The sequence below is a fragment of the Lutra lutra genome, chromosome 6 (genome assembly GCF_902655055.1).
Source record: "Lutra lutra chromosome 6, mLutLut1.2, whole genome shotgun sequence".
NCBI classification, from domain to species: domain Eukaryota; kingdom Metazoa; phylum Chordata; class Mammalia; order Carnivora; family Mustelidae; genus Lutra; species Lutra lutra.
Genome location: NC_062283.1, coordinates 144,945,915 through 144,964,918, shown reverse-complemented (window position 1 = coordinate 144,964,918; position 19,004 = coordinate 144,945,915). Strand labels below are relative to the sequence as shown.

The window sequence follows — 19,004 nt, the reverse complement described above, 5'->3', positions numbered from 1 at the left end:
CATATTACTTAAATCTGCTTTGATTAGATCTCTGGCCATGACATTTTCTTATTCTTTCTTTTGGGACGAATTCCTCCGTCCTGGCATTTTGTCTGGGTCTCTGTCTTCTTCTCTGTGTTAGAAAATCCTGTCATATTTCCCACTCCTGAGAGTAATGGATTTATGAAGAAGAGGTCATGTAATGTCCAGGGCCTGGTGCTTCAGGAAGTGCCCCTGGTGTGTGCTGTATGCACTCGGCTGCTGTGTTTTGGCTGCTCCATCCCTCAGATCAGTCATTTACAGAGGCTCTTCCTTGTCTGCAATGGACAGTGTTCAGACCCTGGCCAGAGTGTGGTGAGTTTTAAGTAGGTGTACTTTGGTCTGCTTGTTAAATGAGACCAGATGCTACTTCCACTAGAAAAGAAGCCTTGCAGAACTCTATGGTTGATCGAAATGGTGTGTATGTGTGGGCGGGGAGGGTTCTGATGCTCTTCTGGTGAAGGAGCCACTGTGCTATCATTAGGCACACCTGGGAGAGAAAACCAGAACCAGCAGAGCACAGGGGGGCAGGGCTTGGTGTCTGCAGGTTAGCCAGCCAGTGTCTGCACTGTACTATTTACTGAGGCTGGTTTATGCAGAGGGGCAGGGGAGGGGAATGGCACCAGCCAGCTCCTTTGTCCTGGGAGAGTGGAGTCCGTGCTTACTGCTCTCAGGGAAGCCCTCCTAGAAGAGCAATTAATTTTCCTTCATGCGTCCATGTGTTTTTCATATTGCTGTTTTCACACTGTCTCTGGGTTGCTTGTCTGCCTGGAGCAGCGCAGTGCACTTTGGGCGCTATTCCAGCCAAGCTGGCTGACTTTCAAAACTCCAAACTTTAGGGACCTGATGTGATGGGGACCCACACTGGTCTTCTGGTAGAGGGTCTCACTGTGCTGGGATGATCCAAGTTTGACCCAGAAAGGGTGTCACGCCAGAGCACAGGGGCACGGGATCTGGAGCAAGGCAGGCTAAATAAAGAGCCAGTGTCCACATTAGCCTCCTTTAGCAGGTGTCTCTGAGCTTATGCTGAGGGGCAGGGGATGGAAATGGCAACCACCAGCTCTTCTGTCCCCAGAGAGGCCATGCCACCTCTCATAGAGGTGCTATAAGAAAGAGGAACAGTCTCTCCCTGTGTCTTAGTTCAGCCTCAGATTCTGCCATCTGCCTCAGGTTCCCTGTCTGCCTTCTCTCCAAGAGTAGGGCAGCGCCCTCAAGGCTCTATCCCAGCCATGCCAAAACCTCTAAAACTCCAGTCTTTGAGGCCCACTGGTTGCAAAAAATCATGAATATCAGCCTCTCTCATTTTCCCAACCAATGGCTTTGGGGAAGTGTTCTCCTTGCACGATCCCACACACTCTTCTCTCTCCCACCTTTTTTTTGCGACCAGGGCTCCCTCCCTTCCGCAGGACCTGCAATCGGTTTCTCCTGCAAACCACATCTCTACACTCCCTGCCTTCCTTGGTATGGCCTCTTTTCTCCCTCTAGCTGTACAGTTTGTTCTGTCAGCAATCAGTTGATTTCTTGGGTATTCAGAATTATTTGATTGATAATTATTTAGCTGTGTTCGAGGGACGAGGCAAGCCTAGGGTCCTCCTCCTACGCCACCATCTTAGCTTGACCCCCTCCCCCCAATCTGTACCGTATTTGTTGGAAAAAACCTACATGTAACTGGACCTATGCCATTCAAACCGCAGTTGTTCAAGGGTCAACTGTATGTACAAATATCAAATCGTTATGCTGTATACCTGAAACTAATATAATGTTATATGTCAATTACATCTCAAGGGGAAAAAAAATAAAGACTATTGTTTCCCCTACTGAATTACCTTTTAATTGCCTTTGATTACCTGGTAATCTCTATAGTTATGCCTACCTTTCATTCATAAAACTGTTCCTTAGAAATGTATAACTTCCTTTAAAATTGGTGACATTACTGGATATACCACATTTCAGATAAAATACACTAAATGGACACCAAAAGGACATGAACACTTGCTGTTTTCCCAGCAGGGGTTACAGGTTACAGTGGTGAGGGTGTCCACACCATGACAATGGATGGGTTTGTGAGACAGCCCTTCAACAGCTGGTGTGAGGTTACTGAAAAAAGTTGTTTCCTTAGTAGGGTAAACTCAAAACCTTGGTTTCACTGATCCTATGTTTTAGCTAACCACACTATTTAGTTTTTCTTAAGAAAAATAAAAACATTTCTTAGAGATAACACATTAGTACTGCAATAAAATTTAAAGGCTTTTTGTTTTGTAAAAGCAATGCTACTTATTTACATGGATTCTAACTCATTTACCTTGGTAGAGATTTGTACTAAAAAGAAAGACATCCTCCTAGCGGGTGGAAGGGGATGGCCAGTGAAAAGAAGCTTCCCCAGACTCCACCAGTCATGCAGTCGGAGAAAATGATAAGAAAGGATGTCTCCATGAACTCACTGGGTTTACTAAATTAGGTCAGCATAGAGTGACAGGAATATACCATGAATGGAAAAACAAGAAGAAGGGAATGATACCCAGTGCTGTGAAGAAAATAAGCAGGAAGCCCCCCTCCTTCTGGCTGCCCACTGAGCATGGCGTCTGAGGTGGATTAGCTGTGTCTGAGCACGAGCCTTGTTAGACCTTGGCCTGAGGCAGCTTTCATCACAACGGCCCATGCCTATGCGGGGCACAGCCATCCTTGGTGACTAATCCTACACAATAACGCATGCACTGCTCCAGACCTGCTGCTGAAATAAAGGACTCATAATCGTTTCCCGAAAAAGAAACCGTTAAGGCATCATTTAGCTTTGGCCAAGTGTTTGATTCCTTTGGGACAGTGTAAGTCACACTGTGGAACATGGATTCCCTGTCACTTTCTCTAAAATGAATTATTTTCCTCTGAGCAGATTTCAAGGATCCTTTTCCTCCAAGCACAGAACTGTCCTTCCTTCCAGCAGGTGCCGCTTCAGGGGCACAGACAGCCACTGTTTCTTCAACCAGTGAGTAATCAGCCCCAGGGCACAATGTTTCTTTACTCAGGTAAGTTCTGATGCCAACACAATTTAAAGCAACCAAACCTTCCCGGGAAAGAAGCGTTCACTGCTGACAACTGCTCAGTGGGTTTCGAGGTTTGCAGAATCAGGATTCCAAACAAGAAAAATTCTACAAAAATCCGGATCAGGTCACAGATGCAGCGGGGACATGGCATCTGCGAGAGTCCGGGCGCCTCCGACTCCTCTACGGTCCGTGTAAGTTCATTCACCTCCAGCTCTGAATTCATCCTCCCTTTCTCATTTCTGAAACGCGTTTTTGTGCCAGATTCTCAATGAAAAGAAAAGCTGAGGGATGTGGTGGTAGTGGAAACCACACAGCTGCTCTATGGGGATGACAGAAGGTCCCATCCTCCGAGAGGCTGCCACCAGGAGAAAACAGTGTGGCACCAGCAATGCTTAGCGGAGGGGCGGGACTCTCGACGGTAGTGAAGTCTGAGCTCTTTTGGATACTGTGAATACATGCATTTCTGCTAAAAGAGAAAAAAGCGTCTTGCCTGGGAGGAAGACAGTGTGACAGAGTGTTCTGGACTCAGACCTAGCCTCAGATTCTGCTTTACCACCCATGAAGTTCCCCGGGCAGCTTACTCAACCTCCCTGACCAGGGTTTGTTCCTTCCATTAACTGAAAATGGCATCTGCCCAGGAGGGGTCCTGTGGAAACTGAGAGACAACACGCGAAAACAACGAGCACTTAGTCGGAGTCTGTCCTAGCTCCGCTTTGTGGCCTTTCTCAGAGCAATGCGTTAGAGACCTTTAGCTGTCCAAAGTCTGAAGGCACATCAGACTCGACCACTGGACCTAAGGAAAAGAGTTCACACTCTGGTGGATGGGGGGAATGAGAGTGTTTTAGAGACCCTTACACATGAACTCAGAGACGTCTCCTCTTCATAGAAAGCCACAAAGTGCTGCGTCTCAAGGCCTGAAGAGAGTCTTGGTGATGACAGTATGACTACTATTTTTTTTCAAGATTTTATTTATTTATCTATGTATTTGAGAGAGAGCGCGCATGCACGTGCGAGTTGGGGGAGGAGCAGAGGGAGAGAATCTCAAGCAGACTCCCCATGAGCACAGAGCCCAATGCGTGACCCAGCTTCCCGACCCCAAGATCATGACCTGAGCCAAAACCAAGAGTCAGAGGCTCAACCAACTGAGCCACCCAGGTGCCCCCCACATTTTGGCTGCTATTTAAGGGCAGGTACCTTCTGTGGTCAGGGTCGCAGTGCCTCCTAATACTATAGGCACTAGAGAAGTAAGCAGTGACAACTGTCATGTACAGTGTCCAAAGTACTTTTTACATTTCACCTTACTTAATCCTTCTAGCGATCCTCTGAGGCAGGTAGCATTAGAGTCCCTCTGCTACAGATGAGAAGACTGAGGCACCGAGAAGAAGTATCTCCTACTGAGAAATCATGGAGTGAGACTCTTGTCTTGCGGTCTGACTCCAGAGCCCACATCCTTGACCACAATGTCTATTGTCTGGGTGGCATGAACTTCTCATGGCCACAGAGATTTCCACATCTGTGGCTCTATTTCACGGTGGCTGGTTAGCAGTCACAGAGCAGGTTCTACGTCTTCCTTTTTTGACTCCATGGAGGTACACAGGAGACTGGTGCAGCCTTTTCAGAGTCAGTCAAAATGGTCACATTTACTCTACCAAATACATGAATTCACTCAAAAAAGAATGTTCTCTTTTACCTAAGGGTAGATTTGTCTTCCGTGATGACAACTTACATTGTTACAACATTAGCAACTGCTAATGGATCTTTGTTCCTTGCAATTTTGCGTCACTTCACTGGTCGTATCTTTAAACTTGGGGAGCTCGTAGCTTATTTAAGCAACAGATGGGAGAAAAGAGGGTGAGAATCCACTTCCTGAGAAATGTAAAGAAAGGCAGTCCTAGGGAAACCATCCCCGGACCGGGAAAACAGTCTAAGACAGCCCTCATGAAGAAAGGTTCCATGAGGACTAGGTTCTGAAGCCAGAGTTCTGTCAAATCCCGGGGATGGGACCTGTGTCCCTAAGAACACAAGACAAGACACGGAGCTCCATACGGCCCATCCTCACAGTGGGAAGAAGGAAGAGCCAGATCTGTACCAGAAACCAGAAGAATCTCTGGAGCAGGTTTAAAAATAACATCGCTCAGCAGGGAGTCCCTAGAGCGCCTGTTTTCCTCAGAGCAGAGACAAATTTGTATCAGAAAGGAAGAGCTGAGGGGTGACAACAGGTGGCCACGCTAATTGAAACCTGACAGAAGAGAGTGTTAAAAACTCAGCTTGACGAGGAGGTTGTGAGAACAGCTCGTGTGGAGCTCCCTGCGAGAGAACTATGAAGATTACAACACAGGGAAAGTACCTTTCAAAGGGAGCAGGAAAGTGATATGCCATAAGCACTTCAGAGGATCCAAAATTAACATGTAATCACAACAATGAATGGTAAAAAATGATTTCACAGATTTAATTAAAGCTTAAAACTTGGAGAGTTCTCACAACAGCAGAATAGTTGAATAGAGAAGAATGATCGTTCTCTTTTTATCAAGTGATACACTCGAGAGGAATGAAAAGCAGGATTCTACTATTAACTTTTATTTACTTCTACTCCACCTATTTCTGGAAGGAGCTCCCATTTGCCCTGGAATACATGCTCTGCATTCTCTCTCCAGCAATGTCTCACTGGAAGAGACTCCTGCCCACTCACCTGAGCCCCTCGATCGTTGACCAATTCCACAGACCACCTCCCTTCATACTGAATCCACACAAATATCCCTCCATCTGCGTCACACGTGGCCAGCTTCTGGTATGGCTCATTCCATCTCACCAGCACAACCTAGAAAACAACCAAGAAGATATTTACCATAGGGAATGAAGCAGTGGGCCAGGAGCATGTATCTGAAGAGAGGAGACTTCAGAACTGAAGAGAAGGCATCGTCAAAGGGAATGAATGGCTGAGGGCAGGTGTGGGGACCAGCAGGGGGACAGGGCACAACCACAGGTGGCAGAATCGCAGGAACTAGACACCCATGACAAGGCTTCCTGACAAATGGCAGACACCTGGGCAAACAATAAGCTGTGGCACAAAAATGCCTACTGCCAAGAATCAGAGAGGAAGCCCTGCCTCTGACAAGCGCAAGAGCAGTTCAGAATCGAAACAACTTAGAAAACAATACAGTTGGTATGGCTAAGTATTTCATACTTACCAGAGAGGAAATACGAAGAAATTATAAGCTTCAAAATCTGTGAGTTATAACAACTTAATTTTTTAATTTGAAAAATTCTGATCCTGGACAAATCACTCTCATCTTTCTCAACTATCACTCCTTCATCCCAAAGGTGGCCTCTCTGGTGGGTGGTCTGTGCGATCAGGGAAATGCCCAAGGAGTCTGAGGGCAGGGCTCACAGAGCCCAGTAAAACCAGTCAGTACACATGGCTATGAGGTGGGCCCCGGAGCCCACGAACCACAAAACAATACCCTGCCTTCACTGTGGGAAACGTTTCCCGGGTGTCACCCAACTGGCCCATGCGGTGATCGTGAGGAACCCATTCGTTCAGTCAGACGTCTGGTCTGCACTTACTAGGTTCACACTGTGTGACGCTACGTGACCAACGCCCCGACGGAGAGCACCCGGCCCCACACACGGAGGTAAAAGTCCACCTGAGAGTCAGGATATCCACGGATGCACAGACATACACGAATGTGTGTCAGTCACACGAGCACTGTCGTTTACCAGCCCGAGCACAGCCGCTGCTCATAAGAAAGATCTGAACCCCATCTCCCCCCAGGACCTCACTTCATGACCCTGACAACAGGCAGCACCAGTGTAAATGGTCTCCAATTGTAAAACAGCAAACAAGTAAGGCCAAGGACAGGCCGTCAAGGACCTCTGCAATGGCCTGAACCCCTCCTCAACACCCCATCCCCCACTGCGTCCAAACCAGACTCACACGAAAGTCCTGTCGCTTCTCAAACCTGTGCCAAGGGCACACCTGATTTTAGGTCTTTCAGTTGGTTTTCAGGGACTGAAGAGCTGTAGAGGCCCCCAGCCTTGGTTTGCCACACACGGTGGCATCAGCACTGGTTGCAAGATGCATAAAAAAATGCAAGAGGAAATTATTACCCCCTTAAAACGTAAGGACACTGCAGCTCCTTTTTAAAACTCTGCAAAAAAAATTAAAAACAGCTGTGAGACTGCAATCCTTTGAGACCTGGCAATCACAAGACAAATCTCACCTAGTTGATGGCTTCCCTTGCCAAAGCCAGCTTGCACGGACGCGGACGCCAACCACGCCCTCGGCAGCCGCATCCCGCTCTCTCCCCGCTGGACCCACCACCTCCCTCTGGCACAGCTCTGCAAGCGCGGCATGTCCACCATCCTCCCTGACCACTGGTTTACACGCTTGCCTCCCCGCTGAGCTGGGCGTCCGAGGAAAGGGACAGAGGCCGGCTCGTCTCTGAATGCTGACACACAGTAATTCTGAGTGTGCTGGGCCAAAGAGTAATACATAATTAGAAGTCATGATCCTTATTCAATTATATCTTTGAACTGTAAAAGGTTACTGACAATGACATCCAGAAGGTGATTTTCAATGCCCAAAGGCATTTTAATGACAGCCAACAGCACCTGCCTATCTCCCTACGACAGTCTGTAGGTGCTGAGGGAAGAGATTAAGACACCTTTGCACTCGTGGAGTTCAGGTCACTCAACAGACCAATATAGTGCTCTAATACAGGCAGGGACTGAGTTGTGAACATATACGGGAGGAGGCCTCAACCCAGGTGGACTGCGGGAGGGGGAAACAAACCCAGATTCATTTTTTAAATCCAGTTTTTTAAACTTTCTATTTAAAAAATAAACAAAAATAAAATTCTCTATATAAATTACTGATCTAGTAAAGAAAAATCAAGTAACATCATCATCAACAGAAGTCTTTAGAGGACAATGAATGTGTCATGAAGTTTGGAATTTCCAATCAATCAATCAAGGCCAGCTTCATAGACTTCTCTCAGCCCCACGACGACTTGGCCCGAGCACTGCAAACCACAGGAGCGCGTGTAGCTCCGATTTGGGCCTTTGAGACCCACAGGCACTGCTGAAGCCCACGGTCATGACTGTACTTCAGAATGGCCACCATAAGATGGAGTATGACAAGTAAGAGCATGATATTCAAAACTGATCAGTTTTTAAATTATTTCCTGAAGTTAACACAGAGCCCATTCGTTTGCCCTGCCCTTCCCTGTAGATAACATTTGATGACAAGGTGTCGTATTTTAGAAAAGAAAGGTTGGCCACATTTTCTCTACTTCTGTTTTTCTGCCTTGATCATCCATTGCCAGGTCTGGCTGAATGTTAAGTTAACATCCGTAACAAAAGCCTCTTCTTCATAAAAACCGCCACGGAGTCACAGCACGACACAGACACAAGAGAGCAAAGACAAAAAATATTTTGGTTATTTTTCATTTAAAGATTTCTTGGCCTTGTGACAACACAGTAGTAGTTGTTGAATAAACAAAAGGTTCACAAACTTAGTTTCATCTTTTTGTAAATTCTGGATCCGCGCAGGAGCAACAGGGGACGGGAACCCAGACTCCATCCACACACCTCTGCTGTGGGTTCTAACCAGTGTAGCTGGTTTCTCTAAATTAGAGAAAGAAATCTTTCCACTGATTCTTGGTTTAAAAATGAAGTCAAACTGCTAGTGTTGCTTCCCTGGATTCGAATTCTTATTTCCTCTCTCGTCTACAATTCTTAGCCGCCTGCCTCATCTCCCAGCGGCTTATTTCCTGTTCTCCAAATCCTTCCAGTCTAGTGGCACAGCCAGGACATACCAGAGCGCTGAGAAACTACCAGCCAGGGGTCCAGTGGCCCACATTATGTGGCAGGATGCTCAGCCTCTGCCCAGGCATGCGAAGGCAGAGCTCCCCTTCTCTCTGTCAAGGAAAAGGGGCTCCAGCTTACTCTGGGCACTAAAGAACTTGGGCGTTGAGGGCACTAGCTGAAGGGTGTGTTCTACTAAAAAGCCAGAAGATAAGCTAAATACTGGTACAGGTCTTCAATTATTCAAAAAACAGTGCCAACCCGTCGCTCTCTCCAATGTTAGATGAACATTCTATCATTTTATAGTTATTGTTTAATAAATATTTATTGAGAACTATTAAAGGTATAGAAATCTACATTAAAAATATAGGGCAGGTCTGCCGAAAGTCTATTTGGGATGTAAGGTAAGGTTCTCAGTAAGCCACCTCATTTCCTACACCCCATCTATTTTTAGGGAGAACAAACAAGTATCCGTTAACCCATCTCAAGGATGTTTATCTTTTCAGGCAGAAACTTTTTAAATGGTGTTGGGAGACACAAATATTATATTTTTTTTTTTAAGATTTTTTTTTTTTTTTTTGACAGAGAGAAATCACAAGTAGGCAGAGAGGCAGGCAGAGAGAGAGGAGGAAGCAGGCTCCCTGCTGAGCAGAAAGCCCGATGTGGGGCCCGAACCCAGGACCTGGGATCATGACCTGAGCCGAAGGCAGCGGCTTAACCCACTGAGCCACCCAGGCGCCCCACAAATATTATATTTTATAGAAATATATAGGAAACCGTCTCAGTGAATGACCAGTATCACCAACATTTGGAAGTACTTCCCTCAACCTAAAAAGAATATAACATGAACAAGTACTAAACACAAACAGCTCGAGTAATAAATCCCTGTGATTATCACCATTCCATTTTTCTTCTCCTGTGATTTTTGTTCAGTGAAACAGAAGTTCAATTGTGCCAGCTTAAGTTTAGATACACTTAGTGAAACAAAATGAGTTTTAGAAATGATATGAATTTTAGATACATTTATCATTATAACAAAGAACCAAAAGCATCTTGAAATGGAAGCTGGAAAAAAGTGAACATGCACAGTGGTTTTCCAGACGGATGCCCACCAGCACAGGGGCCTAAAATGCTCTAGGGGGCGCGCAGGCTCTGGACCTGGGTCCTGGCCTGGCCACTCACCGGAGCATCTCACTGACTGGCTTGGGGTTCTCTCCTGCCCATGGGGCAGCAGCAGCACATCCTTCTGTTGTGTATGAGGAGTACGTTGAGAAAGAACTTAGTACAGTTCCAGGCACATAGCAAACAGCCCATCAGTGAGAGCTCCGTGTTTTTCAAGTGTGAGCTAAAACTTCCAGAATATAGAGACTTGCTAGCACAAGTTTCCTCTTCTCTGATAGAAGATAAACAGTTGGAAAGTCAGTCCCTCTTCCCAGGCCCACTCCCCACCCAATTCTGTACCTAAAAAAATCATCACATACTTCTTGGCACCTTTGGCCTAAAATACCCCTCTGCCCTTTGACACTGGTGGTAACGCCTTCCCTGACATTGCTATAGCTCCCTCTTGCCACTTCCACAGTACCTTCCACAGTGTTCATACCCTGCATTTGCTCCCTCAAACATCCCGGCTCCTCGTTGCCTGAGAACGTATTGCTTTCCTGGTCCTGGAGCCCAGCACTGTGCCAGGCGCACAGTGGATATTCCACAAATCTTTCTAAACTGAACTACTCCTGAATGATGATTAACCATATTTCTATAGAATTTCATAATATTCTCTCTCAACAATAAGATTAGTTAAGATTAGTTCAAATGAGGGGCACCTGGGTGCCTCAGTTGGTTAAGCATCTGTCTTCAGCTTAGGTCATGATCCCAGGGTCCTGAGGTGGAGCTCAGCATGGGGCTCCCTGCTACTCCCTCTCCCCGCCCCACCCTGCTCCTGCTCTCTCTTGTTCTCTCTCTCACATAAATAAATACAATCTTTAAAAAACAAAACAAAACAAAACAAGAACAACAACAACAACAAAACAAGATTAGTTCAATTAAGATTTTTTGGAGGGGGTACCAGCTTGTGACAAAACTCATATACCATACAATTCACCCATTTAAAATGTACAATTTGGGGCGCCTGGGTGGCTCAGTGGATTAAGCCTCTGCCTTCGGCTCAGGTCATGATCTCAGGGTCCTGGGATCGAGCCCCGCATCAGGCTCTCTGCTCAGCGGTGAGCCTGCTTCCTCCTCTCTCTGCCTGCCTCTCTGCCTACTTGTGATCTCTCTCTCTCTCTGTCAAATAAATTAAAAATAAATAAATAAATAAATTAATTAATTAAAATGTACAATTTAATGGTTTTACTGTATCTACAGAGCTATGCAACCATCACAGTAAATTTTAGAACATTTTCATCAACCCCCCAATAATCTCCCCACGAGCCCTAGGCAACCACTAGTCTTCTTTCTGTCTGTACTCATTTGCCTATTCTGGACATTTCACACAAATGGAATCATACAACATGTGGCCTTCTGTGTCTGGCTTCTTACACTCTGCATAATGTTCCCAAGGCTTATCCATGTTGTCAGCATGTAACAGGACTAACTTCCTTTCCATGGCCACATACTATCCCATTGTGTGGATACATCACACTGTGTCCATCCACTCAGCTGATAAACATCCGGGTTATTTCCATTGTTTGGCTATTATGAATAATATTCCGAGGAACATTTCTGTACAAGTCTTTGTATGGACGTGTTTTTCTTGGGTATCTGCCTGGGAGCAGAGGTGCCGGGTCAAATGACAAGTCTGTGTTTACCTTCTGGAGGAACTGTTTTCAAAAGTGGACGCACCAACTCACATTCCCAGTGCCAGCACCACTGGGTGGTGAAGGTTCCAGTTTCTCCACTTTCTTTCCAACACTTGCTGTCATGTCTTTCTTGGCACAGCCTCCCTAGTGGATGCCCAGCGGCTGCGATTTGCACTTCACTGACCGCTGGTGATGTTGAGCATCTTTTCAAGTGTTCACTGGGATTTATATATCTTGGCTGAGAAGTGTCTGTTCAGATCCCTGGCACCTTTTTTTTTTTAAGGATTTTATTTACCTATTTCACAGACAGAGACATAGCGAGAGGGGGAACACGAGCAGGGGGAGTGGGAGAGGGAGAAGCAGGCTTCCCGTAGAGCGGGGAGCCCGATGTGGGACACGATCCCAGGACCCTGGGATCATGACCTGAGCCGAAGGCAGAGGCTTAATGACTGAGTCACCCTCCCCTGCACCTTTTTAATTCAGTTATCTTTTTTCTTACTGATTGGGAGAAGTTCTTTTTAAGCCCACTGAAACACTGACCATATCTGAAAAAAAAAAAAAAAAAACAAAAAAAAAAACCCTTCAGCTTTTATTCCCATATAGTCTTATTTCCCTCACTTAAATATCGATAAATCCATCCCTCATTCATGCATTCATCTAGTTCGAGTTGTTGATGAAGAACTCCAAGAAGGCAATGACCAGAGACAATAAAGGAATTCAGAGAACACAGGTCGGCGGCCAGAGCCTAGAATCCAGGGACCACAGGGCCTCTGAATACTTCTGAATGGGAATGCGCTGGGGGATGCCCTTCTCAGACACAGCTTCTCTAGGACTCTTCACAGGAAACTCACAGCTACACATTTCTTCCTGCACTGACTGAGGTTTCAAAGCACCTTACCATGAGGAACTTGCTAGTTGTTTCCAGCATCATTTCCCACTTACTCTCACAAATGTGTACTGGATGTAGACAGTAGTATTGGCCTTGGCCAATTTAGAGCTCACACAGCCATTCAGTCTTACCAGGAGGAAAGGGAGGCTAATGGGGTGAAGAGGCCTGCCAGAGGCCACACAGCAGGTTCCAGGTGGATCAGGGTCCGGGCCAGAGCTGCAGTCTCCTTGCCTATTCTGGGCACTTGTCTCCATTCCCAAGGTCAATCAGACTGGCCCGTAGCCATCTGTCACTCAGCACCACCTAGGTGCTGCTCACAGGGACACACTCAGATGGAATAGAGGCTTTGCCCTCAAGCAGCATGTGACACAACGCCCGGAGAAGCTCCCCCACTTTTCCTTTCTTATTAGTAAGCATTCAGTCCTGCTGTCCTACCTCTGAGATGCATACATTCCTGAAAAACAACTTTTATCAACAAATTCTGTTCTGATAGAAGAAAACAAAAACCACATTAAGAAGAAGTAAACTAAAATGTTAGCATTAGCAGATTACCATTTTTATCAGAATTTTTCTACATCTTCTGATTCTCCCAAAATGAACATATTTCAGCTTTTCATACTCCCTTGACAGGAAATTTGAACAATTTCTTTTAGCAGTAATAATGATAATCAATAGTTTGCATCCTTTTCACATGCATTAGCTTATTTTGTCTTTGCAAGTATCTTAGAAGGAGGTATTACCATTACTATAACCTTCCCATTTTATAGATCAAAAAGGTAGAGCTGAGAGAAGGTGCAAATCTCCTCAGATTTTTTAAAAAAACTTTTAAAAACTGGGCAATATTTATGACATATATAAAAGAGTGAATTAAAAAAAAAAAAAACTTTTGTCTCCTCAAAGCACTTTCCCCATTCAGCTTAGGAAAATACCAGCAGAGCAATTTGAAAGCCCCTGTGTGTTCTTCCCACACCTCAGCCTTCCTCCTCTAAGGAAAAAATGCTTTCCTGGGTAGTTCATGTTTTCAATTCACATGCATTTTCATACTTACATATTGTATGAATGTATCGTCACTTAAATATTTTCTTTTAAAATCTTAAATATTACAGAAAAATTTTAACATACACCAAAGAAATGTAACTAGAATAATAACCTTCCATGTGCCCATCATCCAGCTTTTAAAACGTACATCTCTGCATGTTTTCAAGCTTTAAGAAACTGTGTTCTTCAACTTGGTGTCACGTTGTGAAGTTCACGCCCATGGACAGCTCTAACTCATTCATGTTCACCGTGTGAATATACGACAATTTATTTATTCGCTCTCTTGCTGATAAGCATCCAGGCTGCCTCCTTCTTCCTTCCTGCTTCTCCTAACAACGTTTCTCACGGACATTCTGCTGCAAGCGTCCCTGTGAACGAGCGCCGTTCGGGGTAAGTGGACTAAAGGCCTGTGCAGACCTTTACAGACCTCACCAGCTTCCCTTCCAGAGAGACCAGAGCAGCCAATGCCCTATCAGCACCTTACCTTTGCCTTGTTTCCTAACTATACCTGATGACGCCAGACTCTTCAATTTCTTCCAGTCTGACAGGTGTAAAATCATGTATCTTGTTTCTGGTTTTTATTTATCTCTAGACTTAGAGTCTCTCCAGCTTGGATGGTCTTAGTGTCAGGCTCTGACAGGACATGCCAAGGTTTTTTCCTTCTCCCCGGTCTCCTCCATTGGGCTCAGGGAACAGAATAACTCCGTCCCACGCTATGCCCTCCTAGTGATCTGGTCTCATCTTTAAACCCAAACATCGATGACCTCCAAATTCTTCCTTCAATTCCTTATTCTACATCCTATTCAAGATCTCTACCTGGATGCCTAACCGACAACACAAACTTAACACGTCCCTAATAGTTCTCTGGACCGATTTTCCCATCAGGCTGCTCCTCCATGAACGACCCCATCTGCTGCCCGAGTCACAGACAGCAAAGCAGACTCCCCTCCCTGGTCTCAGTGTCATCAGCTGGGATGGTGGCGGGGAGGCTTCTGGGCAGAGACACAGTGCTGATCCCCAGGCTGAGGCAAGGCTTCCCGCAGTGCACGTCCCTCTGTGCTGGTGAAGTAATTGGCTGAAGAAAAGCAGCCAGTGCAAAAGAGATCACTCTTCACTTGATCTTTACCACTGCAGTTGTTTTAACAGTGGTACTAGGTTCTACATGCTTTTTAGATATGAGTTTAACACTCACAAAAAAAGAACTCCCTTGCCTAACTAGCAACTAGGAAGGAACTCAAAGAAAGGAACTGTAAATGCGTTTGAAGACACTGATACACTATATAAAGAGGGGCTCTTGAAGTTACTGCCAAAGGGTAAACAACTCTTTAGATTTCTAAATAAACTTTAAATTTTAGAAGAGTTTTAGATTTACAGAATAATCACAAAGACAGTACAGAGGTTCCACATGCCCCACAGATAGTCCCCATTATTAACATGCTGCGTCAGAACAGTGTAGTTGTCACCAATCATTGGCCATATGAATACATTATTACAGGCTGAAGTTCATACTGTTTTCAAGTTTCATTAGTTTTAACCTGGTGTCTTTTATCTGTTCCTGGATCCCATGAAGAATACTGCATTTCACTGCCATGCCTCCCTAGGCTCCTCTTGACTATGACAGTTTTTCTGACGTTCCTTGTTTTTGGCAACCTTGACAGTTTTAAGGAGGACTCATGAGGTATTTTGTTAAATATCCCTCACCTGAGATTTGTCTGATGTTTTCCCATTCTAGGCTGAAGGAAAGGGTTTAAGAAGGATGACCAGAGGTGAAGTGCCCTTCCAGTCACATCACATCATTGGGTGTATACTCTCAATGTCACTTATCAATGTTGTTACCTTTACGCACCTGCCGGAAGTAGCATTTGTCGGGTTTCTTCACTGACATGTTACTCTTTCTTCCCTTTCCACACCATGCTCTCTGGACGGGAGGGACCATAGGCAGCCGACACTTAAGGGGTAGTGGATTATGCTCCACCTCCTGGAGGGGGGTATCTACATAAGTTAGTCATAATTTCTCTGCCTGGGAGATTTGCCTATTCTCCATTTGTTTAGTTATTTTATCAGTATGGACACATGGATATTTACTTTATAGTTTGGGTTATAATCCAATACTATTCTATTATTTCACTGCTACAATTTTTCCAGCTTTGGCCACTAGGAGCTCTTCTGGTTGGCTCCCATGTCCCTCTGACATATGCCCATCACTGCGTGCTTTTGTTTTGTTTTTTGAGCACCACCTTACTTTCTGACACTACACAGTGCTCCAGATTTATTATGTGTATTTCCTGTTCCAGTTCTCAAATTATACATTTCTCCAGAGTGTGGTTTCTTTTATTAGAAAACGGTATGACGAACCAAGATCTGGTATGACGAACCAAGATCTGAGTGCTAGACCTAAAGAAACAAGATCTAGGTGTGCTCACTGTTGCTAGAATGGGTAAATAGCTTTTGATACCAAAAAAAAAAAAAAAAAAAAAAATCAACATGTTACAAACCTGGGACATCTAGTTATTCCAGAAGGCAAGGCAAATATAAAAAGGCCTCTAGAACTTGAGGCACTTGGGTGGCTCAGTTGCTTAAGTGTCCAACTCTTCATTTTGGCTCAAGTCATAATCTCAGGGTTGTGGGATCGAGCCCTGCACGGGGCTCTATGCTGGGTACATAACCTACTTACAATTCTCTCTCTCTCCCTCTGCCCCTCCCCACAAAGAAGAGACAGAAGTTTTCTAGGACCAACCTGAAGGAGTTTCCACTGACCAAGAGCATCAAATTTGAGCATCAAAAAGAATTAGTACAAGGCAATGAAATAAGAATGCTAAAATTCACGTATGCTAAAGCCCATGCATTCATGATGATCTCAAAAAGTAAAACAATTCTCACTGTTAAACTTTAAAGAATGGTATAAAATGTATTACTCTGAAAACTGGTAAGCAAAGGGAAAAAAACCAAACCCACACTTAGCCTGCCATCACTTGAAATCAGTACCCCATAACAAATAACTGACAAGGCAAAATTTTTCTCGGTGTAAGTATTTTAGTTAATAAATAAAGAAGAAATGACAAAATTAAGATAGCACCATTTTTCAAGTACTAAGGAAACAATGGGTCTAGGTAATGACTGTCAATGTTGCTAAAATCATTAGGTGGAAGGTTGATAGGACTATAGTTGGAATGATTCAAATGACGACCCTTAACAAACTGATCAATTTTAATATCACAAAAAAAATTTTAATATCACAAAAAAAGCAATCATACATTATATAACCTCCTGATGGTAGGCATGACATTCCCCATAAATTAGTACCAAAAAAAAAAAATCAAATTTGAAGTTTCTTGACCTACACAACTAGTTTACAAAAAATACAGAACACAGAAAAAAACATATCATATCAAACAACCACCCGGGGGGGGTAATCATTAGGAAAATCTGTTTACCCTATAGAATTTCTCATGTTCTGGGTTTTCCTAATGCAAGGAAATCAATAAAGAGATGAGGAATCTACAGATTAAAAAAATTTTTTTAAAGATTTTATTTACTTATTTGAAGGAGAGAGATCACAAGTAGGCAGAGAGGCAGGCAGAAAGAGAGAGAGATGGGAAAGCAGGCTCCCTGCTGAGCACAGAGCCCGATGCGGCACTCAATCCCAGCACCCTGAGATCATGACCTGAGCCGAAGGCAGAGGCTTAACCCACTGAGCCACCCAGGTGCCCCTAAAATATTTTTTAAAAACATATTAACCTAATGCATATAATGGATGTTGTTTGGATCTGACTCTACAATTCAAAAATAAGGACAACCCAATCTTTTCTAAAAGGTACAAGAGCTGGGGTACCAGGGTGGCTCAGCTGGTTAAGCATCTGACTCTTGATCTCAGCTCAGGTCTTAATCTCAGGGTTGTGAGTTCAGGCCCCATGTTAGGCTTCACGCTGGGCAAGGAGCCTACTTAAAAAAAAAAAAAAAAAAAAAAAAAAAGAGGTACAAGAGTTGAACAGACCTTTCACCAAAGAAAATACACAAGTGTCATATGAAAAGATGCTCAACATCATTAGTCACTAGGAAATACTAAGAGCACAGTGAATAACTCTACACTTACTAGAAGACCATCATTAACTTCTGAAAATACTCAGCACTTGTGTGTTCAAATCCTAACTTTTCTTGGCTGATCCTTGTACTCCTCTGATATATAAACAAAGGAAATATAATACCTGTTCCCCTGCTGTAATTTTTTTTTTTTTAAAGAGAGGACGCATGTAAATGGGGGGGAAGGGGGCGAGAGGGATAAGCAGTCCCTGTGCAGAGCCTGCATGGGGCTCAATCCCTGGACGGGGATCGCGCCCTGAGCCAGAATCAAGAGTCAGATGCTCAACCAACTGAGCCACTCAGGCGCCCACCCCTCCACCTACCTGGGGTGTAAATTTCCCAAGTATTAAGTCAGGTCCAATAGTGTTTTCCAAAGAAATTCTATGGTCTTGGACTTTCTCCTGTTGGTAATGGAGTCACTTAAGGCTATTATTTTTTTTAAAATATGTATACTTTTTATAGATATCAGATTGTTGTCATACATATACAAAGAGAACTAAGAGCATTCTTTTTGAGGCTTAAGGCTATATTTTAGTTAGTATCCATTCAATCCTACAGTAACACACTAGGCAGTGCATCTCAACAGGGGAATGGAGAATATACCAGAATCATAAGATTTAGGGGCGGGGGGGGGGTAAATGGGGGGATGTGAAAAGCATATCAAGTCTAATTGTTCTGATTTCCTTTCCAAAAATGTTACTGAAACATACTACACATGCTTTAATAGATTTTTAGTCATTTCCTTTCGGAGTTCAAATAATATTAAAGGAGGATGTAAGAGTTTTATCAAAAAAGGACATGAAGTTTAAGAAACGCTGGTTATCATACAGAATTAAGTCTTACATGGGACACCTGAGTGGCTCAGTCGGTTAAGCATCTTCCTTTGGCTTAGGTCATGATCCCTGAGTCCTGGGATGGAGTCCCACAGGGATGGAGTCCCACATTAGGCTCCCCGTTCAGCAGGCAGCCTGCTCCTCCCTCTCCCTCTGCCTCTCACCCTGCTTGTCTTCTCACTCTTTATGTCAAATAAATAAATAAAATCTTTAAAAAAGAAAAACTAAACTTTACTTGTAAAACAGTAATTTACACATATACACAGAAAGCTCAAAACTAGTGTCACAAGCACCAATTTCAATTAAAACACTGTATCACTATTTCCTTTCAGTCATATTTATTACTTCCCCAAAACAACTGTGAAACAATCTCATTGCATACCTTGGATTAATTCCTCAATAAGCAACACACTTTCATTTGGTGAGATAGACAGTGTTTGAAAAAAACTGAAAATGGAAAAGAGCATGCAAAAATAAATTCTAACAGGTGTAGCGCTGTGACTTT

General features: G+C 44.1%; 1 protein-coding gene across 5 annotated transcripts in view; it reads right to left on the bottom strand.

Moving 5' to 3' along the window:
• The window catches only part of TULP4 (TUB like protein 4), a 230,203-nt gene that overhangs the window by 78,021 nt on the left and 133,178 nt on the right, over positions 1 to 19,004 (bottom strand). For all 5 annotated transcript variants that reach the window (XM_047732849.1, XM_047732850.1, XM_047732851.1 and 2 more), the window contains one exon: positions 5,749 to 5,877. In XM_047732849.1, the coding sequence (XP_047588805.1) occupies positions 5,749 to 5,877 (129 nt within the window). The remainder of the gene's footprint in view (positions 1 to 5,748; positions 5,878 to 19,004) is intronic.